Source organism: Carettochelys insculpta, chromosome 2, assembly GCF_033958435.1.
Source record: "Carettochelys insculpta isolate YL-2023 chromosome 2, ASM3395843v1, whole genome shotgun sequence".
Classification (NCBI taxonomy): domain Eukaryota; kingdom Metazoa; phylum Chordata; order Testudines; family Carettochelyidae; genus Carettochelys; species Carettochelys insculpta.
In genome coordinates, this window is record NC_134138.1 from 113169425 (window position 1) to 113196476 (window position 27052).

Sequence of the window (27052 nt, forward strand, 5' to 3'; positions counted from 1 at the left end):
TATCATTCCTGTAGCTCTGTACTTAGCCTTGTGACTTTCTTCAGGGTGGCACAGATGACAGTCTGAACCTTAGCTCTCTGAGAATGTAGATGGATGCCTTATGTGCAGCAAGTGGAAGATTAATTAATCCTTTATCTTTATTAATGATGCCAGATTCAGTCTTCTAAAAGCAACAGCTTCATTCAAACTATAGATCTTCTACCTCCCAATAAATCCTAATCTTTGCAATTGCATCATATTGTTGGGTCACTTTGTGATCCACTACAATCCGCAGATGATTTTCAGCAATACTACTGCCTCACCATTTATTTCCTAATATGGTATTTGTTCTTTTGCTTTTTCCTTTTGAGCATAGTATTTTGCATTTGCCCTTATTGAATTTAATCTTATTAATTTGAGCCAATTCTCCAATTAATCAAGGTGCTTTAATTCCTCCAAAGTGATTGCAGCCCCTTCCAATGTGGTGTCATACACGTTTTATAACCATATTCTCCACTCTATTATCAAAGTCATTAATGACAATTATAAATAGTATCAGACAAGAAAAATGTCTCTCTCACCCCGGATATATCCTCCTAGTTTGACAGTGAACCACTGATCATTCATTGAGTATGACTTTTCAACCACTGGTGCTCCTGGGTTCTTACAGTAATTTCATTTAGACCACATTTCCCTAGGTAGAGAGTGCCATGTTGGACTGTGTCAGAAGGCTTTTAACAATCAATCATATCTACTACTTCTTCTGGCCCTAGGTCAGTCAAAGAAGGAAATTAGGTAAAGTTGGCTTTTTTTTTTTTTTGGACAAATCCATGTTGGCTCTTACCTATCACCGTATTATCCTCTAGAAGCTTGCAAACTGCTTGTTAAATAATTTGTTCCAATATCTTTCCAAGTTTTGAAGTGAGGCTGACTGGTCAGTAATCCAGTAGACAGCTACCACGTGTCTGTTGTTGGGCTATAGTACAGAACAGCACACTATTTTACCTACATTATTCTTTTGTACTTTTATTTATCTAGTGTGGCAACATGGCACGAGAAGGATTGCGCACTCTGGTGGTTGCCAAGAAGTCATTAACAGAAGAGCACTACCAGGATTTTGAGGTATGACAAAATAGAAAGTAATCTGTGTTCCAGGCATTGCTTGTGCTCAAATAAATCAAAGCACTTTGTAAGGAATACTGCTGTTTATAGTCTATTAAGATTACTTGAGGATCAAATTTTGATTTAAAATATTAGTAATACCTAATGTGTTAAACAGAAATGTTGTGATGTCACCATTGTTGACATTCCTTAACAACTATTGCAAAATCTTTCAGAGGATATTGTTGTTTGTTTACTATACCATTGGATTATTGCTGTGTGTAGGCCCATACCAAATTCATGGTCCATTCTGATCCATTTCATAGCCAGAGGGTTTTCAAATTGTTCAATGTCATGATTTCAGATGTTTACATCTGAAATTTTATAGTAATGTAGCTGTAGTTGTTTCAGAGTTGTTATGGAAGCTTCCCAGATTGCCATCCTCACTTCTGTGCTGCATCCAGAGCTGGGGTCTGAAGGTAGCAGCATCCTCCCAGCTTCCTGCAGTTAGAGGAGGCTTCCTTGGAGATGGAAGTGGGTAAGATCACTCCCATGCTGCTGGGAGCACCCCAACTGGGGGCTGCTAGCTGCTAATCCACTCTAGGGACAAATTAGGCCAAGATTCCTCCAGGAAAAATGGGTACCTCTCCCCCAGAAGAAACCCCAGGGCAGAAGCACCTACCAGATCACCCTGTGCCCCTGCAGGAGTCATAGGAGAAGGCTCAAACCCCAGGTGCTGTGAATCAGATGGGCAGGGAGCAGGTAGAAGCTCTGAGCCTAGGCTGCCCTGCCTGGAATGGTTGAGTGGGGTGTGTTATGAATGGAAGCCCTGAGCCTGAGCTGTTCCGAGCTCTGGATGGAGCAGGATGGGTTAGCAGCAACTGACAGGAATGCAAACCTCCCAGCCAAAGGAGGAACTGTTGGGAGAGGAAGCCAGGCACCTGGTGCTGGGGAAGGGTCGGGCAGAGGGAAAGAGGAAAAGGGTGGGGGCAAAGGAAGCCCTCAGACTAGGCTGCCCTGAGCCCCAGCAGGAGTGGCAGAAGGTAGAAACTCAGAGACCAACCTGCTCCAAGTATAGCCACTGGGAGCAAAACCCATTGTGGGAGTAGGAAGCCCTGAGGTCAGTGCCTAGATTTGGAGCTGCAGCAGAAACTAGAGTTGCTGTTGGGAAGGGGACAGAAGCCCTGAGCATAGCTCCCAAAGGTGGGTCTGAGCTGTCCACCAAATGCAGCTTTAAAGGGGAAGGACAACTGTCCCTTCCCACAACAGCCAGACCTGCAGCTAGGACCCTGGGGTCCATCAGCCAGGGAGTTTAGATTTCATAGGGGATGGCTTATTTCATGGTTTGCAACATGTTTTTCATAGCTGTGAAATTGGTAGGGCAGGGCCCTAGCTATGCTGCATCAGAGGTCCTAAGTTAAATTTAATTTTAGTGTCAGCATACAAAGACAATTATTGCTTAGCTGTCACGAGACCAGCTTTTCATAGTCTTCTCATGATTTGCTGTTTCATGCAAAGAAACTTGCACTGATATACTGAAAGATTAAACAGTGGATTGTACTTTTCATAACTGATATGTTTAAAAATGTTGCATCATGAGTCGTCATTGTCACAAATACTGACAAACCGAAGATTTATTTTCTTTTCATGAGCGATAGCAAGCTCTCTCTAAAATACGGGGCTTGTGGGCTTGTTTTTGTTCAAACAGAATAGATATAACCAAGCAAAGTTAAGCATACATGATAGAGCCCTCAAGGTGGCTGCTGTTGTGGAGAGTTTGGAGAGAGAAATGGAATTGCTGTGCCTCACTGGAGTAGAAGATCAACTACAAGCTGATGTTAGACCAACTTTGGAGATGCTAAGAAATGCTGGAATAAAGGTACTAAATATGTGCTAACAAAAGGCAATTAACATTATGTTCTAATTGTGTATTTTTTTTCAAATCAGATTTATTTAGTATTGTATTTATATAGATCTTCACAGAAGAAAAAAAGAGCAGCTACCCAAGGCTCTAAGTGTCTCTGAATATCAATGAAATGAATATCAGTGAACCACAAGAACATGCAAACTCCCTTTCCCTCCACAAATTTAATTCCCTTAAGTGTCCACCTCTTCAGAAGCCTGTGGAAAGAGAAGAATTTATCTATTATTATTTTGCAATTGATGCTTAACAATTTTTACAATGCAACTGTTGTGTTTGGAATGTGCACTAAAAGAGTTAGCGCTCTTACTTAGTGTCTACATCATAACACCACTGTCAAAACTGACACTACTTTGTGTTCAAATGGTAGCTCAGCATAGAGGCAAAAGACAAACAGACCTGGACAGTCAACCCCTCAAGGTAATTTGTTCGGGTTAAGTTTATGGGATGTTGCAGAAATTTTGCTATGCCCATTTTGTTGCTGGACAGAGCATGTTAAAGGTATCAGTCTAGCAGGTTTGAAAAGGACTCAGTTTACTTGACAAAGAAAGTTTAATCTAAGCACCAGACAGGTTTCTAGAAACCTTTTTTTACTTTTAACTCTTTAGGTTATATACTATGACACAGCACCTCCACCATCTAACCAGACTTAGCGTTTTCCTCTCTGGCCTGGAGTAAATCAGTCCTACTGTGAACCGTGTTTGTCTTCCCACCCTGTGTTTATTTGTCAAAGTCATGCTCCTCCACCAAACAAAATCAACTCACAAAGTAAAGGAGGATACTTTTTCCTTCCCCCTCTCTTAGGACAAAGTGGGATTTGTTCTATTAGTGGTCCTCGGTTGCATCTTTCCCTTGAAACATCATTCATTCAGTTGTTTCCATTGTAGGGGGGAACCCAGGCTCTCACCACAGAGAAACTGTTCTCGTTGCTGCCACTAGCCCTGAGGTAGCTTCTCTTTCCTCTCTCTCACCAGAAGATGGGCTTTAAGGGTTTCAGGTAGCTCATAATTGGACTCAGGTGTCCCTTGTTGACCTGAAGTAGTCCCTTCTCATAGGGAAAAAGGCCTTTATAATTCTAATGCTAGTATACTGCCTTCCACCACACTATGATAGCTACCTTTGTTATACTGATGATGGTGGTGATGTTGTGTCCCCTTGTTTTACGTCAGACTTTGATTTGAGCCAGTTGCTTAATTTTCCAACTTCTCTTACAACGCTACAGGAATCTTCATATATAACTTCTATAATTGCAATTATCCAATCTGGAATTTCTTGCTGTTCATAATGCTCTCCTCCAAGCCATTTCAGATGCCTTTATGAAGTCAACGAACATAGCAAACATCTCTCATCCACTTTCTCATTTTTTACCATCAGCTGTTGGCATGTGCTCTGAAGCCACATCATTCTTGCCTTCCTCTTCCTCATAAACTTGCCTTATGCTATTGACAATTACTTCCATCATGATACTTTCTGTTACTAATGGGGAGCGTACACCTCTATAATTATTCAGACCTTCAGGAGCTCTCTCCTTTAGGACTGGTACAACAGTTATGTTCAGTAGGTCATTCAGTGCAATTCCAGTTTGTCAGGAACAAGACCCCTTGTCAGATGAGTATCTGCCCTGGATGTCTGGAACTAGGAGGTCACTGCTATTAGTTTGGCTGCTGGTCTCTAGCAGGTGCTTGTTGCGGTCTGCAGAGACCACAGCCTGTGTTATGATATATGTAGGGTCTCTCCCCCACGCATGCTTTCATTTTGCTGCATTCCTTCACTGCTGGCCCTGTGTCTAGTGGCTTATGTGTGTTTCCCCCCTATTACTCGGAAGCCAGTGGGCTTGCATGGAGCTCCCTGCCTCCCACTACTCTCAGCTATAATTCGCATAAACTGAGAAGCTGACTCTCACAAGAGAGCAAGGGAAAACTCCTCAAAGGGGCGGGGGAGGGTCCTTTTCCCCTTGTGAGTCCACCCAGTGACCCTCAGCCTAGTAGGGTACAGGCTGTACTCTGGGAAGACCAGACTTCAACAGATTCCCTGCCCCCGCCAACTAAAGTTAGTAAATTGGATGGGTTAGGAAGAGCAGCACCTCATAACAGCAGGCCAGACCTACAGACTCAGTAGGTGACATAGCTTGGAGCCTAAGTTGTGGATCAATCCCCTTGTCACCGCACAAATCCAACATGTCCTAATTAGGGGTCATCTCTTCTCCTTTATATCCATGAGGTAGTCCATCCTTCCCACCAGAGACAAGTGATTTAAATCCTCCATAGTCCAACCATTTCCGTTTCCCCAACCTGCAAAACCTGTGGTGTGCCTAAATATGACAGCATGTGATCTCATCCTTTGTGTGCAATTCTAGTGAGAATGTGTCTGTTAATTGCTTTCATTTAAAGATGCGCAGCCCGTGCATCCTACTGGTCATCAGGTTCAACGGGGTAGTAGAAGATATGGATATCATTCAGCCTTTGAGATCAGATCTTAATGTTCAGCTGAATTAACTTGAAAATTCTTTTGCAGATATGGATGTTAACAGGAGATAAACTGGAGACAGCTACTTGTATTGCAAAAAGTTCCCACTTAGTATCTAGAACACAAGATATTCATATTTTCAGACCTGTAAGTATAATTCCAGGTAATATTTTAGGACTGGCCTCATCAAATAACAGAGTAAAATAAATATTGCCTATGAAATGACCAACTGTTACTCATTAGTTTGATATTCTGGTAATAGGATTAATTATATGGAGTCAATGTGCTATTATTGCCAAGGACATATTACAATTCCATATAAAGTGCACTTTATGTTGGTGACTATTTAAAGACTGCTGATTATAAAGTATTACATATATTATTAAAGATACTTCTTCCAGAAGTTTCACAAAGGATTTCCTGTGCTATTGCACCAGTTTTATGCTAGATAACTCTAGTGACTTCCTCTTAGTTACTCCTGAATTCCACAGATGTAAGAAGGAGTCCAAACTCATTAGTTCCACAGAACAAGGGTTCAGATCAAAAGCAGAAGAGAATTGTTAATCTTCTACATTCTTCAAATAAAACATTTGTATTTTTTTCATTTGTCTCTTTAAGACAATTAATAGAAATGCAAACTGAACATCTGTATTTGTATATATTTTGTTATATTTTAATAACTTCAACTATATTGAATTCAAACAAAAATAGATTTTCTGAGCCTTGATTGATGATATGTTTTCAGACATAATGTCTCTTTGTTCTAAATGAGCCACTTGCACCTACAGAAATAATTATTTCAGTATAATTTACATGTAAATTTTGTTTCTTTTGAAGCATCAGAATGGCAAATCAGGCCCTGCAGACTCCTATTTGCAATTAAATTATTAATGCTTCTGATAAAACTTCAGATCAATTTTGTTGACCTTTCCATGTTGTATTGCTACAAATTAATTCTTCCTGAACAAAATCTATTTAGTTTGAGTTAGATTTTTTATTTTCATTACCTAGATTAGTAATGAGAGATCAACATGGAACTGTTAATTTAGAATACATGAAGTTTTAAATTATTTAGAATTCTGTAAAAATGTATCTTCTATCTTGTCCATGCCATTACAGCCAATTTTAAATAAAGATGTTATAGCACAGGGGTCTGCAACTGAAATAGCGAGCAGAGACATTTTTTCAAATTCAGTTACAAAATCAATCCTTCAAGAGCCACAACGCAGGTGAATATGAGACAGTCCTTAATAAATAATGTCAAACCATGCTTTTTATCACCCCTATTTTAAGACTAGCACACATACAATGATTTGTACCAGTTAGAAAGTTGTTACCCCCATCCCCAGGCTTCACCTGCCTCAGCCCCCAGATCTGTCTCCTATCCCCAGGCTTTACCCCCCTCATCCTGCAAACCTATCCCCCATCCCCAGGATTAACCCCCTTGTACCCCAAACTACCTCCCCTGCCCCCAGCCTTAACCCTTCTGACCCCCAACCAGCCCCCCCATTCACAGGCTTAACTTGCCTCAGCACACACAGTTCTGCTGCAGCTTCCACTCCCCCCACTGCACCCAGAACTCTCCTCCTCCTCCTCAGCTCCATCAGGGGCAGACTCAGTTGCCCTCCCCGCAGCTCTCCTGCTGACTGAGACTTCAGCCACATGGGACAGCTCCCTGCCCTACTACCTTTCACTTCCGGGCTCCCTGCCACAGCTGGCTGCTCAGTGGCTCTGGCTGCCGGTGCTTAAACAACAAAACTAACGATAGGCAACTGAATTTAGATTTTTTTGAGCTGTGACAGCTCTCAGAGTCACAAGAGAAGTGAGTGGCAGCAGCTCTAGGAGCTGGAAGTGGCTCCTCAAAGAGCTGCATGTGGCACTGGAGCCACAGTTTGCTGACCCCTGTTTTAGCATGTTGCAGTACTTTTTCCTGATTAACAATTGAAATAAATACTAAGTTGAACATTGTCGATTCTGGAGGAACCTGAAAAAAATCACAAAAATATGGTATGCCCATGGCTTATATTATGTTACATGTGCAGTAAAGAAATAATTAGTAGACATATCTGTAATAGTCATCGTTAAAATGTCTTCTATTAATTGTGTTCCAAATATTAGTTACCACTCATAATCTCTTTTAAAAATTAGATTCTTTTAGATTTGTGAGTGCTTCTTTTAATTCATTCTTAAGGCTTTTAGATGTTTTTGGGATAGTGAAATAAACAGATACGTCCCAGATGTAAAAACTTACTCTTTGTTAACTGATATGTAGCAGTATAGGGAGAAAATCATGCTAAGTAGTCTGAGTCAAGACACTACTCAATTCCTGCAACGCTAGATCCGGTAGTAGGCATCAGCCTCTCGTGATAGACGAAATAGGAACTTGCTTCTTTTCCCTCTTCAACCTCCCACAGCACACACTTAACTTAGAAGGAACGGAGAGAGAATTCCATATTTACTGCTTTTGCATCATAATGTCCCTGCAGATCTATGTGTGCAATTAATCCAATACAAGGATGCTAACAGGAACCAGACCAAGGCTGTGTCTACACTACGTTCCCCTTTCGAAAGGGGAAAGCAAACAAGCAAGATTGGAAATGCAAATGCGGTGCAGATTTACATATCTCATGCCTCATTTTCATATTCTTGTGCAGTCTCGCTTCCACAAGAGCTGTTTTTGCTTCCAGAAAAGGCTGTGTAGACAGGGTTTCTTTGAAAATAAACCCCATTTTCAAAAAAACTCTTCTTCCTAGTCTGTTTCAGAAACAAGGGTTCTTTCAAAAACAGGTTTATTTTCAAAGGAACCCCGTCTACACATCTGTTTTTGCTTCTGGAAAAAGCTCTTCCAGAAGCAAGATTGTCTCAGAAAATGCAAATGAGGTACAAGATATGTAAATCTGTGCCTCGTTTGCATTTCCAATCTCACTCGTTTGCATTCCTCTTTCAGAAGCAGACTGTAGTGTAGATGCAGCCTGAGAGTACCTGCTGTTGGAAAGAAACCAGTTCCAGACATGCAGACTCTGATTCTGTCTTAAGACAAGAGTAGTGTTAGCCCAAAGCAGTTTAGAATATTTTCAGGCTCCCCATTTTGAATTTGATTTGAGCAGCCAGTGCTGACAAGGCCCAAATCACATATGAAATCAGTTTAGAAATGTAGTTTTAGACTAATCATTGCACCTTGTAAATGATAGTTCAGAAAAAAAAAGTTTGCTTGAAAGTTAACATTTTATATTTAAAATTATATTGGTACAGTTTAATCTGGCTTATTTCTGAATTTTGCAAATTCTATATTCTAATTTGATCCTTTTCTAAATTTTATTGTGTAAGCTTTGAACCCATATTGAATTTTGCAAATTTGATTCTATATTGTAACATATTATGAGAAGTAAAATGCTGGGTAGTGGTATTTTCTCACCCCAGGAAAGGGTCATGATTTGTGTGTGTGTCTGTTTCTCTTTCTCTCTCTCTCTCCATGGCACTTACTCATACCCAAACTAGTCTTTGTACTGCATGCTTAGGAAATTTTTTACAACTTCAAGTTCCAAAAAGGATAATTGTATTCCTGTTCCTCTGGAACTTTTTAGGTTTTTTCTTTTCTTCATCCAAATTAACAGACTCTCTAGTGTGGCCACATCATATTGTTACAGATACATCTTATTCATTATTAAGCAGTCATTATATTTGTAAATATCTAGTGCTACCAAGCCTGAAAGGTTCTTAAGATATTTTATATGCATAGTTTGATCCACTCTGGTGAGGCACTGAATGCACTACCTGTGTACAGATTTGTCTCCTTTGTCAATATGGCTTCTCAGTCTCAGTTCTTTTGACACAGACCTACTTGCTAGATATTATACACACTGGAGTACAAAATTTGGACGATCTAATGTGCTCCAGTTTAGGTTTCTCTAAATAGTTTCTAATATTTCAATTCAAACTTGTTTAACAATTAAATCTTTTAATTTTGATTGTGTATTTTCATTGAAGGTAACCAGTCGAGGAGAAGCTCACTTAGAACTTAATGCTTTTAGAAGGAAGCATGACTGCGCCTTAGTGATCTCTGGAGACTCGTTAGAGGTAAGACCTGAACTTCTAATTAAAGTAATTTGGTTGCACTGTTGTACATGAAAAGGAGAGGGTTGTTCACACCCTCATTTATTTAAAAAAGTTTCCAAAATTCCCTCTGTGCTTTAAAACATTGTCAAGATTGCCCATGTCACTGTGTTTGAGCCATAAACCAAGAGCATCTCTACTGGTGGTTCTTCGGTGGTTGCTAAAGCCATCATCTTCATCATCATCATCGACGACAGCCATGGGCTCAGCGCCCATTGGTGTCTGATGCATCCCTCACTATTTCCTTCCATCTTTCCCTGTCTGGTGCAGAGCTAGTCTACAGAAACTAAGCCACTCCGCACAGATCTACCATATCATCTGTGCATTCTCTATGGAGTCTGCCTCTCCTTTTTGAAATGTCCATTATGCCAATACCAGTGTCTTGATTTTTTGTTTTTCATTCATTCGGCAAATATGCCCGAATAGCTGTAACTTGCATTGCATGACCTTCTGCAGTAGGTTCTCTTTTGGCTGTATTTTCCTATATAATTCCTGTTGGTGACCTTCTGCATCCATCCTATTCTCAAAATCTTTCTATAAGTCCTCTCGAATGCCAGTATTCTTCTCTTCGAATCTTTCGATATCACCCATGTCTTACATCCATACAACATGGTACTGAATACACACATTTTTAAGATGCTCAGCTTCATTCCTATCCTAATCATTTTGCTTTTCCAGATTTTATCCATCACCTTCAAACTCACCCTTGCTTTCACTATTCTAGTCACTATTTCCTTCTTACAGTCTAGATCGTACATTAAAGCCGGGTTTAGATTAATGATATGTGTATACAGTATAATTTGGTACTGTTTGAAATTGTCTCTTTTATTGGCACTAATTAAATAGCTCAAAATGTAATTGTGTACAATAAAAAAAACAAGGTCCAGAGAATGCAGATAAAATGATTTTCTTGCTGTTACTCAAGCAAAACTAGGGATTTCCTTTTCCTTCAAGCATTCTCTATTACTGAAATGAGCCTGTATTGTGGTATGTCTCACTATTAAGAACAGAACATCAAATAGGATGCCATATGTTGATTTCATAGGTTTGTCTGAAGTACTATGAGCATGAATTTGTAGAACTGGCATGCCAGTGCCCTGCTGTCGTCTGTTGCCGATGTTCACCCACCCAGAAAGCTCATATTGTTAAACTGTTACAACACCACACTGGAAAACGCACATGTGCTATAGGTGAGTGTCAGATCTAGTTTCTTTCATAATAGCAAGAATTTGATAAGTTTGGTCAGTAGATGGCAACAGTGAGAAATAAATATGAAGTATTGCTAATAGGTGAACCTTTAAAGGCATGTCACTTCCAAATGTTACAGCTTCTTTACAGTAAAATAAGATCTATTAAGAGAAGATTGTTTTTAAAATGGATAAGCAAATGTCTTGATCATTGACATTACATTTGACACACAACAACATTATTATAAAGTGACCTAAAGAGAGGGAAGGAGTTTGAATAATTGTGTGTTGCAATGACATTTTCCAGGAGATGGAGGAAATGATGTCAGTATGATCCAAGCAGCAGACTGTGGAATTGGAATCGAAGGCAAGGTAACCTTACCTGTTTTCATGTACACAATCCTATGTGTGATTTCAACAATATTGTACTAGCAGCTTTCTTTTTAAGTTGTAATTAATTATACAGCAACCTTATAGCGAAGACATTGGTATAATTGACACTTTTCAATATAATGTAAATAGAGTTTAAAAGAAATGTAATAAAATCTATGTATTAATATTTTCTTTACTATAGTCTTTTTTTCTTACCTTGTAAATAGAAAAAAATAAGACAAATAAAATTCTGGTTAGGTTATTTTTGTACAAAATACCCATGTTGTACTGGAAAAGGTGACTGTACTTAACTGTAGGAGTTGTCAGTAACTGTTCAATATATTCCATATACAGTAGTTCACATTGTACAGTAAATGTGTTGCAGTGTTATGTTTTAAGAGTATGGTTCTTTCATGGAGGTCACAGATTCAGTGATTATCCGGGACTTCCATGACGTCTGCAGAGGCTGAACTGGAGCAGCTGTCAGCACCGGGGCCATGGAACAGCAGTCCTAGAACTGAACAATTGAAGGGAAACATAAGGTCACCCCTTCTGCAGTAGCTATAGCCAGTCGTGGGACCACCAGAGCAATAGGCTGTGACCAGCACATTGGCCTGGAGCAGGGGCCACCAATGACCACTGGGCAGTGCTCCTACTGTTAGTTTTCCCCTATCCCACCATAGCTTTGGTAAAAGTTAAGCACAGATCATTGGCTTCTGTGATATTTTGTTTGATAGTAACCTGTCTCAACTTCTCCTAAGTAACAGAATCTTAATCTTCTCTGTTCTAAAACTGGAGCAAATTCTGTAGTTACAAATTGGCTTGTTGTTAGAATTTTTAAATCTGTATATTTTGTTTATTACTGATCTGTTGAGACACTGTCCAATATCCTATTCTGCATAGAATATAACATTTTAAAATGCTGTGTTTGGTTTTCGCTTTAGGAGGGAAAACAAGCTTCCCTGGCAGCTGACTTCTCTATTACACAGTTTAAACACATAGGAAGGCTGCTGATGGTTCATGGTCGAAACAGTTACAAAAGATCAGCAGCACTTGGTCAATTTGTCATGCACAGGGGCCTTATTATTTCAACTATGCAGGTATTTAAACCTTTGTGTTTTCATAATGCCCAAAACATACCATTACATGTAAAATATTCACAGTGAAAGCTTTAAAATTGATAGTTTAATTTGATATTTCAGTTAATTGTGTTACATGGAAGGGGATGGTTTAAAAAGTGACTAATGTTTAATTTTAAAATGTGTTCTTTCTTCAAGGCTGTATTTTCTTCAGTCTTCTATTTTGCTTCTGTCCCTTTGTACCAGGGATTCCTAATGGTCGGGTAAGTTAAAGTCAATAGTTACAATACAAGTAACATATATTTTGGAATAATTATATATTTTAAGAAAATACTAGTTTCTGGCACATTTCTTATGGTTTGTCATAAATGAGCTAATACAGCAAAATAACATCCATGTAGCAGAGGGTCACAGAGCAATCTGCTTCCTTTGCTGCTCCTCAGTGCTGAACCTCTTGAAAGCAGCACATGATACCAGGCATCCCATCGTCTTGGCCTTGTAGAAACAAAATTAATCCTCTTTAAAACATCCCAAATACTGAGGTGTATGGGTAGAAGTCAAAAAATTAAGTTGATTGCAACCTCAGAGCCCATGGTCCAAATACTTGCATTATGCAAAAGCAAGTGAGCTGCACATAACTGAGCATGTCCATGTTAGTGAAGCAGCTTGATTTTTAACTCAGTGTAACACATCTTTTTCCTGTGGACCCTTTCCTATCATCAGGTTCCAGATCCACGTATTATCCACCCAAAAATGTCTTTCCGTTGTGAGGCTGGAAAGGGATGTACTCTATTCTACTGCACGAATTTGAAATAGCCATGGTTGCAAGTGTAATTGGGGTGAAAAGACTGCTTTAACAGCTGCCAAGCTTCACTGTTTTGTAACTTTTACTTGTGGCCCATGTGAGGACCTCAAAGCACTTTACAGTATTAAAGAATTTTGGCCCTTGCTCTTAATCTGCATAACGAGCAAGAAGCCATTATCTTTGTGAGACTACATTTGGGTTTCACAAAAACAAGCAGTCCTGTAACATCTTAAAGACTAACAAATTTATTTCTTAGGTCATGAGCTTTTGTGGGTAAGGCTTACTTCTCCAGATTTTCAAATATGGAGTAGATAATTAGAATCCAGGGTTTATATAGCGAGGGTGGGCGTGGGACAGTGTCACCTGTCATTAATAGAACCAATGGAAGAAATAGTAAGTTCCCTTCCTCCCTCCCACTCCCAATCTTCCTGCTGCTAGAAATGAAACTAGGTCTAGTGGTTGGGCAGTTTTTCCCAAATGGTTTTCCCAGAAGTTTTTGGAGACACCAGGGCTATCCCCAAACCAGCTACACAATCTTCCTTTCTCCTGCATATCCTTAGATCCAGAAGCATCCAAGATAGCTTTGTCCCAAGGAGCTACTTTCAGTGTGGCTTCAAGATTTCTTTTTAGCTACAGCCATGCGTTTGTGCCTGTCTCAATCGAATGCCCTCTTCTCCTTCATTGACCATTTCTTTTATACTTAACGTTATTTTTATTACAATCACACCTAGCAAGCCAAACCAAATGAAAAACCCAGCCTATTGGCCGAGCTGTTCAAACGCTTTGATTGACTAGTGCGGTCTTGTCAGGAACATGACTACATTTGTTTCCATATTTGTTACATTACAAAGATGCTAAGAATAATAGATGCATAAGTGAGTTTGTTGTCTTGTCTTTCTCATTCTTAAAGACCTGGTTACAAAAATGAAATAAGTTTGGTGACTGAAAATGTGCTAGGTGGTTGGTGTATCTAAATTTTTGTTAATGGATTCATGTTCCACAATTTTACCCAATTAACAGCTCTCAGAAGCAGCCCAGGACCAGATAAATTAGTATGGGCAAATGTGGGTAGGTTGCTCCCAGCTAACCAGTACAGCTTTCATTCAGACAGATTTATGCAGACTTGAAAAATCACTGTTAAAGGATTGTTTCATGTTAATAGATTGCATAAAGAGTACAACTGAATGATTGTTACATATGCTATTTATATGTTTTTTTCTAAGGTATGCAACCATATATACGATGTTTCCAGTCTTCTCTTTAGTGTTGGATCAGGATGTGAAGCCAGAAATGGCATTGCTATATCCAGAACTTTATAAGGACCTTACCAAGGTATGGGTATACAAAGTGTTCAGTATTTATTTTGACTTCAGTAGCCACAAAAATCATTGCAAGTTGTTATATTCACACTGTAGAGATGTTTCAGGTAAGACAAACTCACAATTAGGCTCAGTGATTTCCAGGTGTTGTTGTTTCCAGGTGTTCTTCTGTTGTTGTTAGTACTGCTGCTTAGGTGAATGTATAATACATCATAATTTGTGGGAGGTTTTCTAAGTTTACAATTACTTTTTAATTTTAGAACTACAGTTAGCCTTTTTGACCAAGGTTCGTAGAATTGGAAAATCTCTTTTGGTACAGTAAACAGATCGGGTAGTATGACAGCCAGGCATTTTTAAACATCTTTGGTGGTTTGGGTTTTGCTTTAGCTTCATTAACAGATTCTTTATTCAAAACCCAACTTTTATTTGTGTAAAGTTTTCATACCCTGCTTTGCTCAGTGTACAATTGTACATCATACTTATTCTCCCCTGTTTTGGTAAGCAAGACCCATTTTAAATATTTCAGACACACGAGCTCTTCAAACCAAATTATTTATGAAAACTGAATGATTTTCAAATGTACTGAACTAGCTGTACTCTGTGGTTTGGCAACCATGTGATGGCTGTCCATACTACAGCATTCATTTGCACAAACACATCTGAATTCTTTTTGTCTTTCATCTTAATAATATGTCCCTACCAAGAAAAAAACCAAAGTCAGCACTGATGAAGGCAGTTTCAGTATTTGGCCTCAAATAGCCTCATTTCTGATCTGTTCTGCTACTTAATGTAGAGTGGCTGATGAAGATGACGAGAATCAAAAATGTCAGTTCAGCATTTTTCGCTTTTTCTTCACACCCACATTTCACTGCCAGACAACAGAGATGGTATAAATGAGGTTCTGTATCTCCACAACTTTGTAGCAAGCTTAATGACGCAGTGTCCCACAGCAGCCACTCAGAATCCTGGACATAGCAGCTGCTGCTATACAAATGTCCACATCTTTCAAGCGCCGCCCCCCCCCCCCCCCCCCATTATCTACGTCACTGGCCAAGTATTTGACATTTGCTACCTCCACGATGTCCCATCCATACATGTTAATGCTGAGCAGATTGTAAAGTGGAACTGAAGGCTTGTAATGGTCAAGGACTTCATTTTAGCCACTCTAAACCAAAAACTAGATCAATAAATGTTGCTTTTTATCTGATCAGATCGTCGGATTCTCAACTAGCTAATAGCATCTTACGGTTGTTGCAGCATATACTCCCGATAGTGTAAAGGCCAGTAATGCATCTGCAGATAATTTTGCCAGCAACTGTAGACGATGCTTAATGTACCTTTCAGAAAAGATGCCGTCGTGCTCTTGGGCAACTTCAGGGTTCAGGAAGTGTAGGATAAGTATCCCTGGACAAATATACACAGGGATTTTGATGCTAGGTAGAACAACAAGAACAGGCAGCTAATGCGAGCATTTTCATGGTGATAGCTGACCTGCTTTTCCATCTCTAGAATATTGATAGGTAGATCTTTTACAGCTTGGATAGATTCACTAGGACAGCTCTGTCAGCGGTACACCTCTTGCTGAAAAAAGACAATGCATGCTCTGCCTCCTGGCCAGGAGAAAGCTATTTGGAATACTGCCACCAGAAAATAGTAATGGAAGAGAAAATAAAAACTAGGAAAACATTACAAAACAGAAATTTTGGTCTGAAACTAAAGTTATATAATTAAATTTGAGGAGTCTAGGCGATCCCAGATTGCTGTATCAAATTGTTCCTCTGAGTGTCTGAAATTTATCACCAATATCTGGATCCCAGTTCACTGTATTGTGCCTTCCTTTCAATTTTTATTTTATACAGTAGCTGATGTATTTGCAGAATTTGGCCTGTAATATAGATTGGAGGTTCCCTTTGGAGTATGAACATCACTTTGAATTTGAATATCATTTAAATTTGTATAATCAGTCCTAGCTTTCGGGATGCTACAAAAGTTACAGGAAATTTGCAGTTTTGACCTTTTCCTACCTATGCAAGGAGTCTAGTCACCATGCAGCTTTCACAGAAAGCTACAAGAAGGCTGGGACCGAGGACTCTTGCTTGGTCAGGCAAGTCATCCAGAACACGGTTAGCACAAGAAGTCAAAGTAAGTGTGTGATGGCTTGGGATGCAATGAGATAGTGCTCACTAAAGTATGTCAAATTCTCCAGACACTTCTGTGCAAGTTAGTGTTAAGTGTTTATGGATCTATTCTACCTGCAGCTTATTGTCAGTGCCAAATGAATAGTCATTTCCTGTTGCTTTTCTTCTGCCCAAACTCTTTAGAACCAGTTCATTTTAAATGTAATTTCTGGCATGGGGAATGCTGGAAAACGGGGATTTTTTCCTCTTATCTATGTGAGAGTTCCATACTCTTGCTTTCTTTTTCTCAAATTAGCATTTCAAGATGTTTATATCTTCAGCCTATGATAGTCTTCTTAGGAGAGCTCAAGCCCATTTACTGCCAGAGGTAGTTTTGTGCTTTCTCATTGAATTTTATCAGAGTTACGTGAAAGGGGCTCATTTCCAAAGATAGCAATTGATGCAGTTAACTTAGGGTTTGCATACTTGAACATTTAGTCTGTGGATATTGGGGTATGAATCTACCCTGCACTAGCCTTCACAAACAATTTGTGTGGACTGTGCCCAACACGTATTAACAGTTGTTCAATGCATTTTTATCTAGCTTCTTTAAATCAGAGTGACAACCAACTGTTAACATACATCCACAGAGCCTACACAAACAGTTGGTCTGCAGACTAGCTAGGGTTAGTTTAATACCCCAGCTTTTTTTTTAATACCCCAGCAATTAATTGTTTTGGAGACAAGCCCTTGGGTTCTGTGAACCTGTGCGGTGTATCTGTGAAACATGTACTAAGTTTATTAAAGCCCAAGTCCAGTGTTTGAGGAATCTGAATCAGCAGGTTTCATAGTTTGGCTCTTACAGTACTGCATTTATGATTAACAGAGCTCAAAGTATTTCTTAGGTAGAGAAATAAGACTGTAAGGAAATCTGAGAACTAAGACCCTCCTAAGTTGTTCTTACAGTGAAAATGTAATCAGGGATTGGTTATGGATCAGTAATACAAAAATGACTTAATTATTGTCCAGAATCTGCATTTGGCTATAGTCATACCACATAATCTTATTGTGGGTCCTTTATAATAGCTATGGTCTTACTGCATTAGGATCATGAGAATATGAAACAGCTTATTTTTATCTTTTTTTATGTTGTTCCTAACTTGCTATAATACAAATAATAAATAATATAAATGCCTGCCAATACTGTGCAGACGAATAAATCATTTAATACTGCTCAGATGTGTGTTGACATGGAATAGGAATCCACTGCCTAGGGCTTGGCTCGTTATCTGGAACTAGTTCTGGAAAGCCACATGCAGGGGAAGTGCTATCCCCTGCTCTGCTGAGGGCTGTAGAATAAGATGGCAAGACCTGGAATGTAGGTGAAGCCTGCTAGATATGAAAGTGGCCAGACACCTAAGCTATGAGACTGTTCAGCGTCTTTGCCAGTATGGAGTCCAAATCATAAATTAAGGCTGTGATGGAACTCAAAATGGTATTGTGCATGTCCTCCCCTGAGACTGAATCCTGACCTCTGGTGCAGCTTTCTCCTTCTTCCAGACAAATTCTAAACCTGCAAAGGTGACTTACGGCTCGAGTCCATTCCCCACGCACTCTTCAGAAATAACTATCTGCTTTTAACCTGGGGGCCAGAAGAGCCATGGTCCAGGGCGGGAGCAACATTGTGTGCTCGAGGGAAAATTGTGAAATCTGTAGAAGACTTTTCTTAAAATGTTTCATTTGCCTTTGACTTGGATGTGTATTTCATGATGCATCTGGTGAAGTGGGTCATTGCCCACGAAAGCTTATTCTCAAAAAAAAAATATTCGTCTATAAGGTGCCACAGGACTTATCGTTATTTTTGTGTTGGCTACGAAATCATTTGGATAATTGTGGTCAGTGAGTTCAACTTACAAGGATAAGGAGTACACATTGGTTTTTGTTTTTGTTTTTGTTTTTTTGTTTGGTTTTGGTTTTGGTTTTGGTTTTTTTTTTTTGTTTTTTTAAACTATCTGTCCTGAGCTGTATCAGGCCAGGATAATATTTTTAGTCTCACTTAGATCAACACAATGGGTTAATTCATCGCTGTCTGTAGCCATACTATTTTGAAATCCATTTCTTTCCTGAATGCAGATTCACATCTGTGTGGGTGTGATCAGCACTTTCATGGGCAGAAGCAGATGTTTTTTTTTATGCCTGCTTGTATTTCAGAGCCTGCACTTTCTTCTAAGTCCTAACAAGTTTCATAAATTCATTCATAGGATGCATGACACATGTATATACACATGCAAATAAAATTATGTGTTCTTTGATTTATACATGTATAAGCCAATTAATTTTGATTAGGCTCATGATTTGTTTACTGCTACAGGAAGACAAAAATTATCGGGTAAGGAAATAATCTATAGAAACTTTTAAAGTAATAAGCTCTTGCTGTTCTAATGAATACAAAAATGGGCACCGTGCCTTAGCAAATGACTACCTGATATTTAAAGGAATATGCAGTGTTGTAGTCTTTTCAATCCCAGGATATTAGGGACAAGGCAATATCTTTCTTACCTTTCCCCCACTGAAAAAGAACTCTTTGCTGCTTGAAAGCTTGCTTCTCCCACCAACAGAATTTGGTTTAATAAAAGATATTATATGACTCACATTGTTAATTTGAAGGGATGGTTAGTATATACTATACCAATTATGGTTTTGTTTGGTATCTTTTGAGACTCAGGATTGCAGTTGCCAAGCTATTGTTTTCTTCCATGCATACATCAAATTTAACAGACATAAGTCCTTCCCAAAAAAATTAAAAGCAAACCAAATAATGATTTTAGTATAAACAGAGTCCTTCTAAAAGAGGAACCATTAATAGTGAAATGTAAAATGCAAATTTGCTTTTTATATTCCATTGCTGTATTCCCAATTTTGGCAGCATTATGAAATTTCAGCACAAATTTCAGACTAATCTTGACAATTCATGTTCAAATAAAACACATTAAATTTATCTCTGTGTAGTTGTAATATTAACTACATTTTCCTTTGAAAAAATAATGCTACTCTGAAATCTACAAATCTAGCAGATTTTTCTACTGTATTTAACTAACCTTTCTTTCTTGTTTCCTCTAGGGAAGATCCTTGTCATTTAAAACCTTCCTCATCTGGGTTTTAATCAGTATTTACCAAGGTAGGAGAGATCCCCAATTTTACTAGACTAAAGATTTTTTGTCAGCTATTAACGATATTGTTTTTTCAGCTCCAGATTAAATTCTCAAAGCTTAAAATTTGATCCACAGTTACCTATATTGCTTTCTGTTTATCTTGTAAATCAATATTCTAGTGTTCCAGACCTATTCAGGATGTGGAGTGGGCTGGTATTTTTATTGGTGTATGTTGCCTAAAAATTTACCTACTTTTAATTAAATCGTAATCCAAAAATTTTAACAAGCACTTATATTGCAAACACTCTATAGTAGTTTTCTTTCATTGCAAGACAGAGATACCATTTAAGAAATCTGAATTACCTAATCAGTTAAGAGTAATTAACCACCTTTTGTCTACTGCTACTAATAAAATCAGATTGTTGAAAATGTAATTAATTGTTGATCATATACATTACACTGCAATGTGTTTAATGTTCTAATAATCATATTTTAATTTTGACCATGTCATTTTGATTCTTGTTTTACACACATGATGTAAAATAAATGCTAGTGTTATTCTTATACAAGAAAATTAACCGAGAACATTTTCAAAATAACTGATACATTTTAAACCTACAGTTGCATGGGTGAATACCCAAATATATAGTTACAGATTCATTGTGCAACACTTTGTGTCCTTTTAGGTGGCATTCTGATGTATGGAGCCCTTCTCCTTTTTGAATCTGAATTTGTACATGTTGTTGCAATTTCTTTTACTGCCCTAATCTTGACTGAACTCTTGATGGTTGCACTTACCATACGAACGTGGCACTGGTTAATGGTGGTAGCTGAATTCTTCAGTCTTGGCTGCTATGTGGCCTCTCTTGCATTTCTTAATGAATATTTTGGTAAGTAGCTGTTGAAAATCTTCGCCTACAAAATACCCTTTCTAATGTACAATTCTTTGTAAGCTTTTTCTCATGTTAGGTTGCAAATGTGTAACTTTATACTTTGCGAAACAGCTTCAACAGGAAAAATATGCCTTTAATTTGTATATAAAGACATTTTTCATGACAAATTCTAAAATGCTCCAGCATGTGTTTCTCTTTAGGATTTGTAACCTTTTTCATACAGTTCATGAAATTTTTTTACTCAAGTCACATAAACTTGTTTAGCTCTGTGGTTTGTTTCAGTGACAAAAACTCAACTTGCTTATCATCTTGAATCAGCTTTGAGCAGTTATTTAACATACAGTACTGAAAATGAATGCATTTAATGAAAAACCATTCTGCAGTACCAACTTCCAAAACTCTTAGGGTACCTGTACATTGCAGTAAAAGATCCATGATTGGCTCAGCCTCTTGAAGTAGATGCTGAAGGGACTATAAAATTGGAGTGTAGAGATTTGGGTGGGGTCTGGAGCAATTTTATAGCCCTGCAGCCTGAGCCAGCTGATCTGAGCTGAGGCTTGGGCCCTTGGGTTTTGTGGTGGGCTTTTTTTTTTTTATTGCAGTATGAGCATGCCGTAAGTGCTAGTCTGCACGTGAAGAGCTGTTATTCTGATGGGAAAGCTTCTCCTGCTGGGATAATTATTTGGTGGTTTCAGTGTCAATAGAAGCCCTCCCAGCTGCATAGTTGTTTAAACTGGGAGTTAGGTCAGTATAACTATGTTGCTGGGTGTGGGGAGTTGATAGTACTGTAAGTGTATAGTGTAGACCTGGTTTTATGGCATGTGTACACTGCAAAATTGTCTGACCAATTGACATAGGCATACAGCTGCCACAGTAACTATATCACCTGTATATGTCTACACTTGACTTTTTGTGTCAGTGGTGCAAATTCAAACCAGGCGTTCATTTGAAATGTCAGTGTGGGGCATCATGGGATGGCTTCTGAAAGCCAGCAGCAGTCCATATAAGCAGTGCACAGTCTACATTGACACTCTGTCCACCTAACTATTTCAACATGAACTGTACACCTTTTGTGGAGGTGGAGTTACTAAATTTGTGTACTGGGTAAGTTACATAAACAGAAGTGAATTTTTAATATAGATACTCATCATTAGATTAATGTAAGCTGCCTTGCTTTGATCTACTTCTGTAGTATAGTCCAAGTCATAGGGCGTGTGTCCGTTAGTGGGAAATCAATGCTACAGTGATTGATCCACCATGGGTCAATTTAGCAGGTCTACTGAAGGCCGCAGCTTGTTCTCTCACTTACTTTCATACTCCACTGGAATGAGAAGCCTGAGGTAAGTCAGCAGGGGAGTTTCTTACATCAACCCAACATGATGTAGACCCTGCAATAAGTTGGTCTAAGCTATACCCATTCCAGTTACATTATTCACATAGCTGGAACTGGGTAATTAACATCAACTTTAACCCATAGTGTAGACCTGCTCTTACAGTCATAAAGCGGAAGATCAGAAGGGACCACTAGATCATCTACTCTGACCTAGTATATCACAGGCCCTGACCCCAGACTAAGCCCAACAGCTATGATTAGGCCAAAATAATTGTATTTGGAGATAAGGAAATAGGAAGGAACATCAGTGTAGGTGGGATCGAACTAGAGAACTTAGAGAAGTTCACGTATCTAGGAAGCAATATAATATATCATCGTGAATGCCAGTGGGAAAGGGGTAGGTTTAGAAGATAAAATAAAAAAGAACAAGTTAAAAATCACTTAGAAAAGTTAGATGTCTGCAAGTCACCAGGGCCTGATAAAATGCATCCTAGAATACTCAAGGAGCTGATAGAGGAAGTATCTGAGCCTTTAGCTATCATCTTTGGAAAATCATGGGAGACAGGAGAGATTCCAGAAGACTGGAAACAGAGAAATATAGTGCCTATCTATAAAAAGGGGAATAAGAACAATGCAGGAAACTACAGATGGGTCAGTTTAACTTTTGTGCCAGGAAAGATAATGGAGCAAGTAATGATACCAAGCTTGGAGGGGTTGCAACTGCTTTGGAGGATAGGGTCAAAATTCAAAATGATCTGGACAAATTGGAGAAATGGTGTGAAGTAAACAGGATGAAGTTTAATAAAGACAAATGCAAAGTGCTCCACTTAGGAAGGAACAATCAGTTTCACGCATACAGAATGCATGAAAATACAGAATACAGAAAGCGACTGTCTAGGAAGGAGTATGGTAGAAAGGGATAAAGGGTTATAGTGGACCACAAACTAAATATGAGTCAACAGTGTGATGCTGTTGCAAAAAAAGCGAACATGATTCTGGGGTGCACTAACAGGTGTGTTGTGAGCAAGATACGAGAAGTCATTCTTCCGCTCTGTTCTGCTCTGGTTAGGCCTCAGTTGGACTATTGTGTCCAGTTCTGGGCACTGCATTTCAAGAAAGATGTGGAGAAGTTGGAAGGGGTCCAGAAAAGAGCAACAAGGATGGTTAAAGATCTAAAGAACATGACTTATGAAGAAAGGCTGAGAGAATTGGGCTTGTTTAGTTTGGAAGAAAGAAGATTGAGGGGGGACATGATAGCAGTTTTCAGGTATCTAGAAGGGTGTCATAAGGAGGAGGGAGAAAACTTGTTCTTCTTGGCCTCTGAGGATAGAACAAGAAGCAATGGGCTTAAACTGCGGCAAGAGAGGTTTAGGTTGGACATTAGGAAAAAGTTCCTAACTGTCAGGGTGGTCAAACACTGGAATAAATTGCCGAGCGAAGTTGTAGAATCTCCATCTCTGGAGATATTTAATAACAGGTTAGATAAATGTCTATCAGGGATGGTCTAGACAGTACTTGTTCCTTCCATGAGGGCAGAGGACTTCCCTTCCAGTCCTAGTATTCTGTGATTCTGTGTTCTAGACTGTAAGACGGAAATGGCGACTAGAATAGTGAAAGTAAGAGCAAGTTTGAAGGCGATGGATAAGATCTGGAAAAGCAAAGTGATTAGCTTAGGGACAAAGCTGAGCATCTTGAAAATATGTATTCAGCAGCGTGTTGTATGGATGTGAGACATAGGTGATAACTAAAAATTTGAAAACAAGGATATTGGCATTCAAGAGGAGTTGTGATAGAAAGATCCTGAGAATAGGATGGATGCAGAAGGTCACCAGTGAGGAATTATATAGGAAGATATAGCCAAAAGAGAAGCTACTGCAGAAGGTTATACACCAGAAGTTACAGCTATTCAGCATATCTGCAGAATGAATCGTGAATGAAAAATCAAGACCTTGGTATTCAGCATAATGGACGGTTCAAATAGGCGAGGCAGACCCCACAGAGAATGGGTAGATGATATATTAGATGGGTGTGGAGCTGGTCTACAGAAACTAAGCCACTCACGCTGCACAGAGAAAGATGGAAGGAAATAGTGAGAGAAGTATCAGACACCAGTGGGTGCTGAGTCCATGATGGTTGATGATGATGATGATGAATATATTTCTGAGAAAAATTATTATTATGCACCACAGGCGGACAACAGGCAGGACCTACATACATCAATATTTCAGGCCTCTACAGTGGCATGGAAGTGTTTTGTGAGATAAACCCCAGTGATATTTGGATGCTTTACTCCTGTAATACAAAAAGATTTACATAAATATAAATGAAATTTATTAATGTGTTGGTTTCAAGTCTCCAGATAGTCGGTAGAATTCATTTACTGTTGTGTAACTAATAATCAAACTTATTTGATTAGTGGCAGGAACAATCCAGGAAGATATTCCCAGTGTAAATAATCATTTTCTTGTATTGAATAAAAATATTTGTTGATTTTATGACTAAGGTAATGTCTAAAAAAATACTACTGGTCACAGCCTGGTACAGTGAAGACTGACAATAATCAGTGTTCTCCATGCATTTTCTCCCTGTGCAGTTTAAATATGACTTAGCATTTAATTCTCTTAATTAAAGTATTGTAATGGGCATTACTGATGTCTGAATTACAGCAACAGCTAATATGCTTGGCACTTTCCAAAACTGAGAGTATCTCCCCTAAAGCTTTTGCAATCAAATATCCACTAACGACTACAACATTATGGGCTTGTCTACACTAGCTCCATCCTTCGAAGGGAGCATGGAAAGTAGAGTGTCAGGAGATTATTAATGAAGGGCTGCACTGCATATGCAGCACTTCATTAAGCTAATTGTCCCCCATGGCAACTCCGAAGCGTTACATTTTGAAGTGCTGGCTCACATGAAGCTGCAGCCCACCCACCGGTACTTCGAAGTGCCTGGGCAACTTTGAAGTCCCCTTTACTCCTCAAAATTTTGAAGTAGGGAGGTAGTACAGACACAGCCTATAAATTGCATCATTTGAAACCTAAGCCAGAATTTAAACCAGGCCTCCAGACTCAGATTAGCATAATAAGAAGGCATTTTGTCCATGTGTGTGGCAGGTTGTCTGGTTCTAGGACTTTGTATGGAGCTGAACTTTTATTCTGTTGGTTCGTGTAAGAGGCCAGTTCACATGAGTGTCATTAGATCCAATTCAAGAACACGGGGTGTGTCTATCACTAAATTAGAAGGGATTACAGTGTGAAGCAGATGATATAGGAAAATCCTAACTACCAATTTCAGAGGAAATTCAGGTGGAATTTGTGTCTTTTTATTAAATTGTAGTATGTCACATCCTTTGTCCATCTAGTGCTCCTGAGGGAATTCTGCACCAAAATGTTAAACATTCTGCACCATATTTTAAAATGTTGCATATTTTGTTAATAAATAAACGTGGATATTCCAGCCTGGCATTGGGGAGTACAGGTCACTGACTTGTGCAGAGGTGGAAAATCACCATGCAGCCTGTCTCCCCCATCTGAACATGGACTGGGTGGTGAGGCTGCACCCAACCCTGATGCAGTGCAAGGCCTGGGCCTACCCTAGAAACATCCAGGGCCTTGTCCCTCCACACCAGGTGCATCAAGATAGCAAAAGAGAGGAACAGAGTTTTTCACACGCACTCAGCCTGAGCCCCCAATCCAGGTGTGGTCAGGCAGGTTCAACCCTGCAGGATCCAAGTGTAAGGGGAAACACACGTGAACTGGGAAGATTTTGCTTGGGGTAATTTGGTTGCGGACATCTCAGTGCAGACTCTGGGGGGATTTGAATGTTCAGGAGCTTGTTGAAGTATTCTGAACTCAACAGGTAGAGGCTCAGTGAGGATCCAGATGCAGTGGGGTGGAGCTTGGCAATGGGGCTGGACTCCAAGCAAGACTCCAAATTCAGAGGATGAGACTGGGCAGCATGGGGATTTGGGTGCAAGGTATTGTTGGGGGAGTTCTCAGTGCAAGGGCTGAGACTCATCAGGGTGGCCTGCATATAGGGCAGTCCAAATGCATTGGTATTGAGCAACAATTTTGAGGGAACAATTCCTTATATAGTAACCTACCCAACAATGGCTGAGGAGCAGTTGGTACAGGAAACGAAGAGGGTGCTGAGTTGGTCTGTCCAAGCTGCTCCTTGCAGACGAAGACACGCCGCATTTCCCTCTGCCCACCACCTAGCTGGGACAGGCATCCTAGCCTAGCACAAGGCAAGAGCCGTGGTTTCACTAGTCGCCGTGTGATTTACCTCTCCACTGGCTGCTCAAGGCACCTACAGTAATGTGCCTTCACTGCTGGGGAGAAGCTAATGACTCCTTGAGCAGTTTGTCTTTGGTTCCAATCAGAAAATCACTTGGTTCCCAATCAAGAAGTCTCTGGGGGCAGACATGCACACAGAGGTACTGTGCTCCCTAGGCAGATTGAACAGGAAATATTTTAAAGTACATTTTTAAAGTACAATTTTCTGAAATATAACTGTGCTCAGGTGTGCTCAGTTTACAAGGTTAAAGGGACTAGAGGCTGGGAAAATTTGAAGTGCAAATCTTTTGAACCTCACCTTGAATCTGAGAGTCCAGTCTTTCCTTCACATTGTGATTAATAAATACAAAGTTTTTGCCATTCAAATTATTCCCTCCGTGAAACCAGTGTTGTTCATTTAAGCTTCAGTGACATTTCAGGTGTGTAATTGACAGGAATTTAGGATAGCATCTAGCTTCTTCTTCCTTAACTACACTGGCTCTGAAGTGCTGACAGGAGTAAATTACTTCCATCATGCAACTCAGCAGATCTCCCTGTATCCTAAGGTTTTCTGTAGCTAAAACTAAATACATACAAAAAACAGATCTATTTTTAGTCAAATGTTGCCATTTTTTACATTTTCACTTTTCAAAGTAAAATCTTACTTTAAATATTAACTAGTTGATTCTGGGCCTTATAAAACTATGTTCTTCGAGGAGCGTCCTCATGGGTGCTTCACCAAAATATTATGGTGCTGCTGTACCTGTAATCAGAAAACTACAGTAGCAATTCTCTTCATGGGATGCATGCGCGAAGCAAGCAGCATGCACCGAACACGACAGCTGCTACACCTGTACAGCCTACCAGCCCCTCAGTTCCTTCTCAGGCACTCTTGGCTCCAGTCACAATCTGCAGTTTTCCCTCTACAACTTGTCTTT

General features: G+C 39.4%; 1 protein-coding gene across 7 annotated transcripts in view; it reads left to right on the forward strand.

Moving 5' to 3' along the window:
• Positions 1-27052, forward strand: part of ATP9B (ATPase phospholipid transporting 9B (putative)) — a 332144-nt gene that overhangs the window by 290390 nt on the left and 14702 nt on the right. For 5 of the 7 annotated variants that reach the window (XM_074987543.1, XM_074987544.1, XM_074987547.1 and 2 more), the window contains exons 18-28: positions 1018-1101; positions 2789-2959; positions 5516-5614; positions 9455-9544; positions 10626-10770; positions 11075-11139; positions 12084-12239; positions 12417-12481; positions 14247-14355; positions 19580-19637; positions 20298-20501. In XM_074987543.1, coding sequence (XP_074843644.1) covers positions 1018-1101; positions 2789-2959; positions 5516-5614; positions 9455-9544; positions 10626-10770; positions 11075-11139; positions 12084-12239; positions 12417-12481; positions 14247-14355; positions 19580-19637; positions 20298-20501 — 1246 coding nt within the window. Of the gene's footprint in view, positions 1-1017; positions 1102-2788; positions 2960-5515; positions 5615-9454; positions 9545-10625; positions 10771-11074; positions 11140-12083; positions 12240-12416; positions 12482-14246; positions 14356-19579; positions 19638-20297; positions 20502-24026; positions 24250-27052 lie in introns of those variants that run through there. The other 2 variants (XM_074987545.1, XM_074987549.1) reach the window with 2 other exon arrangements.